This window comes from Eurypyga helias, unplaced genomic scaffold, assembly GCF_000690775.1.
Source record: "Eurypyga helias isolate BGI_N326 unplaced genomic scaffold, ASM69077v1 scaffold28354, whole genome shotgun sequence".
In the NCBI taxonomy this organism is placed as follows: Eukaryota; Metazoa; Chordata; class Aves; order Eurypygiformes; family Eurypygidae; genus Eurypyga; species Eurypyga helias.
Window position 1 is genome coordinate 4,717 of NW_010244859.1, and position 8,727 is coordinate 13,443.

Genomic DNA, 8,727 nt, shown 5'->3' on the forward strand with positions numbered 1-8,727 from the left:
AGGAACTTGTTCCTTCAGTAGTTTCTACTGTAGAATAAAGTTAGGCCTCAAAGGACGCCTTCAGTTTGAGAATTCACCTACAGGAGCTACATTAAAATATGACGTTTATGGGGGGAAACCAGATGTAGCCGTGTGACTTGGTTGTGTCTGCAGTGTGTAAAGGCAATGGCATGTGTGCTGGGGAGCCTGGCCTTAACTTTACTTTATGAATTACATTTTGGGATTGTTGCTTGGTCGGGTCATGGGTTCTGGTTTTAGTTCTGGAATGTCACTCAGAATAAAACCGTGGGGGTGGCAGAGGGAGAGCTATGATGGTTATACTTTGGTTAGAAATGGCAGTGGGAGAAAACCTGTCTTTAAAAAAAAAAAAAAAAATCAAAGAGTAAATCCCAAATCTGTTTGGTATTATTCATCCCAGTCATTTTTTAATTCGTTGCCTGTAACCACCGCGTAATGGCCATGAGTCTAAACAAGGGGAGGTGTTCCCCATTCTTCTGCTGTGAGTCTGTGGGATGTGACATACCGCAGCGCCTGTGTGAGCAGATACCTAAGCTGTTGTACCTCATCCGGGAGGGTCACCACTGCAGAGATTCCTGCCGACATGGGGACTCCCGCTGCCGTAGGTCTGTGTGTTTCCTCGCTGCTGCTCTGTTTTTTCTCGGGCGTTAGTGTCCTGAGGCAAGGATGGCATATCTCCTTTGGGTTGTCTTGCAGGGATCCAGCATGAGCAACCCTAGTCATGCACTGGGACCCCAGAATGATGCCATGATACACTGAGGAAGTGCTTATCCATTTATTTTATACCAGTTCGTTAAATAGATGGAAACCTGATGCAAGTTTTTTTTTACTATTTCTCTATTTTTGAAGGAACTTCAGTAAGGTAGATTCATAACCAAGCAGCACGTTCTGTATTTTTACACTGTTGTTGACTGCCTCAGTTTAGTGTAAACTTATGGAAATAATCTTCTTGCCTTTTCTCTTTTTTTTTTTCCCTTTTTCCTTCAGAATTGCCAAAATGCTTTGGAATTCTTAAACGATTCAAAAACTGAAGTCTCTGAGGATACAAAATCATAAGAACACAAGAAGCAGCAAGGAGGATTCAGTGCCAATGCAGCAACAAAAAAGACAGCCAGAGTTAGTGGAAGGAAATCTTCCTGTTTTTGTTTTTCCTACAGAACTTATATTTTATGCAGATGACCAGTCGACACACAAGCAGGTGTTGACTCTATATAACCCCTATGAGTTTGCCTTAAAATTCAAAGGTGGGTTTCTGAGGTTAAGTTCTATTTAAGGGTTAGTTGGTGATCTTGAACCATCCAGTTATAATTCATGTAACATCATATTTGTGACAGAACCAGACTCCTGTCTTTAGTACATCTGTTGATGAAGTTGGTGGGTATTAACTCGTGATTTGTTACCACTACTGTCCTTTTCTTTGCAGTTCTTTGTACAACTCCAAATAAATATGCGGTGGTTGATGCTACTGGTGCAGTGAAGCCTCAGTGCTGTGTTGATATGTAAGTAAAAGTTGGGGGTTTTTTCCCCTCCCTTAATGTACAATATTTGATTACCTCAATTTCTTTCATTCTTTAAGAGGTCGTAAATGCACAGTAGAGACTAATTTGGATAAAGATACAGAATTTTCCTAATCTCCTGTATTCTTGCAGCCATCTGGTCTCTGCTATTCCTTCACTCTGGGGCAGAGGTATTACAATATTGGAGATATTTCCTTCTTTAGTTTTGTCTTTAGGCATAAATAAAGTGCTAGTAAATGCATCCCATAGTATAGTTTGTAAATCCTCAGTGAGAGTCATATGAGCCTGCTCTGAGCACTTTTTTTTGTTAGAAATAACAAGAACAGCAAGTCCCTCAGGGTTGGGATTTCTGTGCTGCCTCTCGTTCTCAGATGTCCCTGTCTCCCCTTTATTTGTTTCTCCTGTCAGGTCCCAACCCAACTTCAGAAAATAAGGTTCAGTGACCGCACTAATGCGCAGGCTCTGTAAGCTGCTGCGGTTCAGTAGAGTTACTGTAGTGCAGTAGAGTAGGTGTGTAAGCTAAAATAGACCTTGTTTTCCCATCTTCCATTTGCCACGTTCTTTCTGTGCTGATGTACAGATACAGCTGATAAAGTACCAAGTACCTAAAAGAGCAGACGGAGCTTTCTGAATAGAAATTTGGGAACTGAAAAGCACCTTCTGGAATCTCTGGCTAACAAATAGCCATATACAAACCCTCCACTACTGAATGATCCGTCTTTTGTCAGATAAGTGCTGCTGTGAAGGTTAAAACATGGAACAAGAAAATTTCAGTGGGCAGGGCATGATCCTGAAGTGGAGCAAATGAGAATATACTGACCGACTCCAGGCTTTAGCAGACATTTACGTGAGCTTGATTACATTTGGTTAATCGTAACCAAATGTCTTGTATTAAATAAAGGAAAATAAGATGTATGCGTGCTTCCAAGGGGATTTTTTTGTGCAGCAAAATCCCCATCCCATCCCAGTGGTCGCTGTCTAAGGGCGGTGTTTACTGCTAGGATATGAGCAGTACTAGGCAAGTATGGCCATTTGCCAGATAAACAGATATTCTACAGAGCTTCCAATTATGCAATGGTCCCTAAAAAGAAACAGGAGAATGTATCTGTTTATAAGGGTCTGCAGAAAACATCTCTTTGCTTGGCAGCAGATGCCTGTTCTCATAGCACAGTGTTATGTAAAGATTCTGTTTAGGTTGGTAGTGAGTACCGTGGTGCTAAGAATAGAAACAAAAATTTAAAAGGAAGTGTTAAAGGAAGAAATAAGGGTTGAATCTGCTGAGTTGTGTGAATTGGGATTGGGGGGGGAGGGGGCAGCCTTTTGTTGTGGTGAAGGCAGTTGCCCAGCCAACACTCAGCTTGCTGAAAGCCTGTCATAAACACACTGTTTTGCTTCTCAAGCGATGTAAAGCTACGTAGGTTCCTGCAGCCCTCGCTCAAGGGATGACTTTGTTTCTGTTCCCTTGTACGGTATTCCAACGAGGTACCAGTTCCGAGCACTGGCTGTGTGTTAATGATTGCAGGTATTTTGAAAGGTTATAGTTCCTTTAAATGAAGACTGAAGCACAAAAACCTGTTTCTTGCTTTGTTTTAATGTATATGTTATCGCAAAGATGGGTTTCTTGAGGCTGTTTTAAGGCTACTATCTGGCATTACAAAGGGTAGAACCAATCTTTTCCCCCCTCAAGAGATGGCAACCTTCTTGAAGCCAAATCACTTCTGTAGGGTTTTTTCAGATTAGCTGTTGTTATCTTAGAAATTCAGAAAAAAAAAGTCTGCCATTTTTGAGAAATAATTAAAATCAGCATTAACCCTAAGTGCTGGTATGATTTCAGACCCTAAGTGTTACAGCACTTAATGCTCGACACGTCATTTCATAATTAATCGCACACGCAGAGGGGAGGCAGCGAGCAGAGCATGCTTTGATCAGTGTTATTTTAAAACTGTGCCTTCTGTAGGTCCCACATACCATTTTTCCTGTGAAATGCCATCAGACTAGGAGGAATGCAACAACTATCACCCTGTCTTACTGTTGAAGTCATCTGGGTCAACGCAGGCCAAACAGTAGAGCTAGAGCGGTTGCTGGACAGTGAGACACTGGGAATAACCGACTGTAGCTGTAACTGGGAGCTGCCCAGACTGCAGTCCGAGCTGTGAGTGCAGCCTGTGTAGCTACACCTGCACTGCTCTTGGTAGGCAGTGAGCTCTCTGCAGCACCAGGCGCTTCAGTGCCGGCTACGGAACGTGCTCAGGGTAGCTCCGCTGATGGCAAAGCTCTGACAGCACGGAGCTCTGCTGCTGATATCCAGCTTTACTGGCTGACAGACAGGTGAGGAGTGTTTATGGAGGCACGTAGCTGTCATTTGTACTGCACTGTCACGTGCTCTTAATGGTGGGCTTCCGGTTTTGAAAATCCCTGTACGTCTACGTGACTGTTGTCCATCGAGGGAAGGAGATTCGGTTCTGAGAACATACTGTAAAGCTTTGAGCCTGGTTTCCTCAAAAGACTAGACTTTTGCCATCACCCATCTGAGTGTTTGGCAGTCCTACTTCTTCTTTCCTTCCCTGTCCACTCCAGTCCCCCTCATCCTTTAAAAATCATTGGCCAGCACCAAACCACTTTTATTGAAGAGGAGGCGTCTTTCAGATAATTGATGTTTCACACAAATTGGCAGCTAGGCCTGAGGTTGAGGCAAAGGTGTGCTTGAGATGAAGAATTAACTGTTCCTTTTGGCCAGCCAATCGGAGCTTATATATTTGGGAACCAGAGTGAACGTGAGGGGAGAGAGAAGGCAAGATCAAATCTTCAAGAGCATTGAGTGATGGAGGAGGTAATGGGGATCTGAACTATTGCAGTGTGTCTGTGCGCAGGGGGAGAGGAGAAACATTGGGATGTAGGATGTCATTCCACAGGATGTGCTGCTTATTAGTCCCTCTGTTGTTTTCCTCTGCAGTGTGATTCGTCACAGAGATGTTCGCGCTGCTTACTATGGTGTGATCGACAAATTCCGTCTACAAGTGTCCGAGCAGAGCCAGAGGAAAGCACTGGGGAAAAAGGAGATTATTGCTACTCTACTTCCATCTGCAAAGGAACAACAACAACAAAAGGAAGAGGAGGAGAAACGAATTAAAGAACACCTGGCTGAAAGTGTCTTTTTTGAGCAGACTTTGTGTCAACCAGGTAGATGCAATCCTTTACCCTCCTGTCTTCTTAATCGGTTACGAATAGCTCAAGTGACCAGAAAGACTAGACTAACATTTTAAAATCATTCTTTTTTCTTACCTGTAAGACTGGTGTCCTTATTGCTGGGGGATGCTAGCACCCAAGAGCGCAAACTGTGGCTGTTCTGCTGATGCTGTCTTGATGGATCAACACCCTTTGCTGCCCCACGTTTGCATGTCATACCCTGGAGAGTGCATCCTCTTCCTCTGGTGCAGAAGTTCTGTGACAGGCAATGGGCGTTTATCTCCAAAAGGATGGAAGTTATTTTTTCCCTTGAGCTCTTCCAGCACATATGCCCCTTCTGAGTTTGTTCCAAACCCTTAATCCTCCGTTTCCTGATGAGCAGGAAACGTTGCCAAAACATCTTCTGAAGTGCTCCTTGTTCTGCGCCGTCTCCTTTGTCTGCCTCACGAGTACCGGGAAGCGCAGTTGGTAGCTGGGAGCTCGTTGCACGTTTTGTACGTGAGGAAGTGAATGGATGGTCCTGGGCAAAGCCTGGACTGAACAGTTAAACTGCAGGGGTAGGGGAGATGCAGAAAGTACCAAATTTTACCAGAGCTGAATTGAAACTGACTTTTGACTTGTCAGTCTACTGTTCCTTTCACTGATTTACACAGTAATATTCTTGTTACTGTTGTATTTTTTGTGACAAGAACAAATACCAGTTCCAGAAAATAGATGAACCTGCCTGAGATTGTTCCTTTTAGAATCACAGGATGGTTTGGGTTGGAAGGGACCTTAAAGATCACCCAGTTCCAACCCCCTGCCATGGGCAGGGACACCTTCCACTAGACCAGGTTGCTCAAAGCCTCATCCAGCCTGGCCTTGAACACTTCCAGGGATGGGGCATCCACAGCTTCTCTGGGAAACCTGTTCCAGTGACTGTTTCATTATTTATACATCGTTTGTTGGCTGGTGAAACAGCTTTTCCAAAAAATCTCTCAAAATGGGTATTAGAAGGCTACGTGGTTAAAGCAAACCTACAGGATCTCTGGGCTCACAGAACAAATTGATGCGATGATAGTGGTGCTGGTACAGAGAGTTTGAACCATCTTGAACAGCCTGATACTGGTCACAATCCAAATGCTATTTCTCTGCTTAAAATCCCTGTTGACCACCATTATATTGCTTACAGAAAAACAGTAAAAAAAGCAACTGCAGGCTTTACATTTACCTGCAACCTAGAAATAATGTATTTATGGAATTAAAAAAGAATATATATTGCTAGCCACTGAGGATGGAGAAACTTGATAAAACGATTGGCTGATTTCCAGCGGATCTTACGGATTTGGTTAGAGGCATTCAAATAACATGTTAACAGTTCTGTCCACAGAGGTTCCAGCTGTGAAACTGCAGCGCAGCCGAGCACCAAGGACAGCCTAGCTGTAGTTTGCATTTCCTTATTCTGGCGATACTGGCTCGTCAGTGCTTCGCTCCCACCGTTTTTAACGTAAGATTGAAATATTACCAGTTTGAGACATAGAAACTGGTTCTGGCAGGTGCAGCCCGTGAATCCTCTAAAGAAAGAATGAACTCATCTGGCCCAGGGGCCTGGCTCCTGCTGTAGCCAAGTCTTGTTCTGGAGATGTAGGCAGTTACCTGCCTGTGCCGCCCTCCTGGGTGTTGTAATCGATTGCTGATCGCCGCAGGAACACGCCAAGGAGCGGAGTCGGTGAAACACAAGCATTCCCGAACCATCCGACTGTCGGGAGTGTGTGGACGTTGAGCTGCTGGGCCTGGCAGGCTCCGCTCCTCCAGAAAGGAGGGCTTGGGGAAAACAAGTTCCAGCATCAGAACAGGGAGCAGCCTTCTCCGTGGCAAAAGGTTTAGAAGGGTGGGCTTAGGAGTTGTTTTCCACCCCCTACAAACAGAAAGGAAAATCTCAGGATAGTGCAGCTCCAGTGCATCGCAAACCTCTTTGCGGAGTATTTCGCGCTTACGCTGGTCAGGTGTTCCTCACTGTCGGTGCCCCTTGTCTTTCAGAAAACAGAACTGCCTCGTCGGGACCTAGTTTACTAACAGTCTTCCTGGGAATAGTGTGTATCGCAGCACTGATGCTACCTACGTTGGGGGAAATGGAATCCCTGGTGCCTCTCTACCTCCATTTAAGTGTGAATCAAAAGTTAGTAGCTGCTTATGTTTTAGGTAAGTATTTTGGATTTTGTGCAATTCCTTTGCAGTTTCTGTGATTTGGGAAACTTCTCCGGTGTTTGCCAGTGGCTTCAGGAAACCTGACGGAGACAAAGCATCACCTTATGTTTTGTGTTTGCATCTCCACTTGTATTTTTAACTTGCGGCTGTAATGATACATGGGTAAATTAATTATTTTAAGTATTTTAGTGCAGATTTTAGTTGGTGTTTATTACATACAGGCCCCTACATGGTAATTTGACCTTCATTTGATGACCGGCCAACGGTAATCATCTGCCACTCAGGGAACGTGCCGTTTCTCACTCTTGTTGAGAGGGAGAGTTACCCTCCTGCAGAACCCCCCTCTCTCCTGCTGCTTTGTTTCTCCAACCCAGATGAGCTGGGCTGAAAGGCTCCTTTCATTACCTTCTTGACAAGCCCTTGGAATGTGTAGAAACAAGCTGTTGTAAGCCCTTCCGAAAGCCGTCGCTGCCATCCACGGTTCGTCCCCCTTCGTGACTCGCTGCTGAATTAGCAAGCGGATACCAGTTGCACACTGCATTTGTTACGACTCTTTCTTTAACTACTGCAGATTTGAAGAACAGTCACGCTAAACTCCCTGTCCCACTGGCAGAGATGAGGAGGTGAAGGAAGCAGCTAGGCAGCCTCAGGCTGGTAGCTAGAGGTGAGGTAGTGGTGGGAAGAGGTGAAGCTCTGGCCGGCTAACGTGCACACACAGGGACTGGCTGACTCCTGCAAGTCAGTCTGCTGGAACAGTTTGAGAACTCGCTTGTCGCTCTTTCCTGCAGCCGATGGCGATGTGTTCCCAGATCAGGACCTTGCAGTAATCCTTGTTTTTATCTAGTTTTGATAATTTCTCCAGTTTCTGCTGGTGCCGACTGCAGTACCAAAGCCGTTGGACTTTATACATTTGCAAGAACTGAACCTGTTTCTAGATTCACTGTGAAGGTCTGGCAGGCTTTGATCCCTTTGGTAGCAGCAGCTTTAGTGGTCATGGAAAGATTCTTCTGTGTGCAGCTCTCGCTCCGGTAGAAAGGATTGCTCTTGAGGAGACCAATTTCTTCCACAAGGACGTACAACGGGACTGTGTAGCATTTCACTGCAGAGGGAGGCTGACACCCTACCACCTGGGCTGTACGACTTCGACCAGTGTTTGCTTTACAGGAACGAGTTAAACCCTTTATTGCCCTAAAGTCCTTATCTAAGTGGTACGGGCTGTCCTGTAGCACCTTCCAGAAGCCTCTGTGATTACTCTGCGAGGAGTTGGATAACCCGAGCTACGAGTACAGCAGTTGGGGTAGTACTGATTGTCTAAGCTAATACGGACCTTAGGAAATAGCTGAAGGGTAATTCCTCTTTAATGGATAATTGCTTACCTAATAGAAGCGTTACAGATCCGTCTGTCATGCTTCTGTCCTCAAGACCTTTATAAAGTAAGTTAAACCTGTGTGTGGTGAAGAGTAAAATAGCCTCAGAAATGTCTTCGTCTGTGGTGAGAGCTGTAGGCTTTAGCTGAGCCCTCTGCAGTGACAGGCTGTTACATGAACACCCTCTGAGCCCGCGGGAAAGTAAGGGTGCCTAAGAGCTGATAAATTACTATCCACGTGTTGCGTAAGGTTGGTGCTCAAGAAGCCCTCATGTTTTTCCATATGCTTCTCAGCCATGGCAAAGAACATGCAGGCTTCGTTCCTCTATCGGCACGTAATTAAAGTGAACTTTTTGATGTGTCATCAGTAGGTTGATTAGCCCCATGTTTCCTGCTTTCATCTGTTTTTAATTGTTTTTAACCTCTAATCAGAGCAGTTCTTTCTTCCTCCCT

The 8,727-nt window shown here is 44.9% G+C and overlaps 1 protein-coding gene across 1 annotated transcript; it reads left to right on the plus strand.

The window, feature by feature from the left end:
• Positions 1–1,005: 1,005 nt before the first annotated feature.
• Positions 1,006–7,535, plus strand: MOSPD1 (motile sperm domain containing 1). The gene is made up of 5 exons (XM_010149903.1): positions 1,006–1,262; positions 1,442–1,517; positions 4,489–4,715; positions 6,741–6,902; positions 7,480–7,535. The coding sequence occupies exons 1-5, from the start codon at positions 1,109–1,111 to the stop codon at positions 7,533–7,535; spliced, it is 675 nt and encodes a 224-aa protein (XP_010148205.1). The 5' UTR covers positions 1,006–1,108.
• The last annotated feature ends 1,192 nt before the right edge of the window (positions 7,536–8,727 follow it).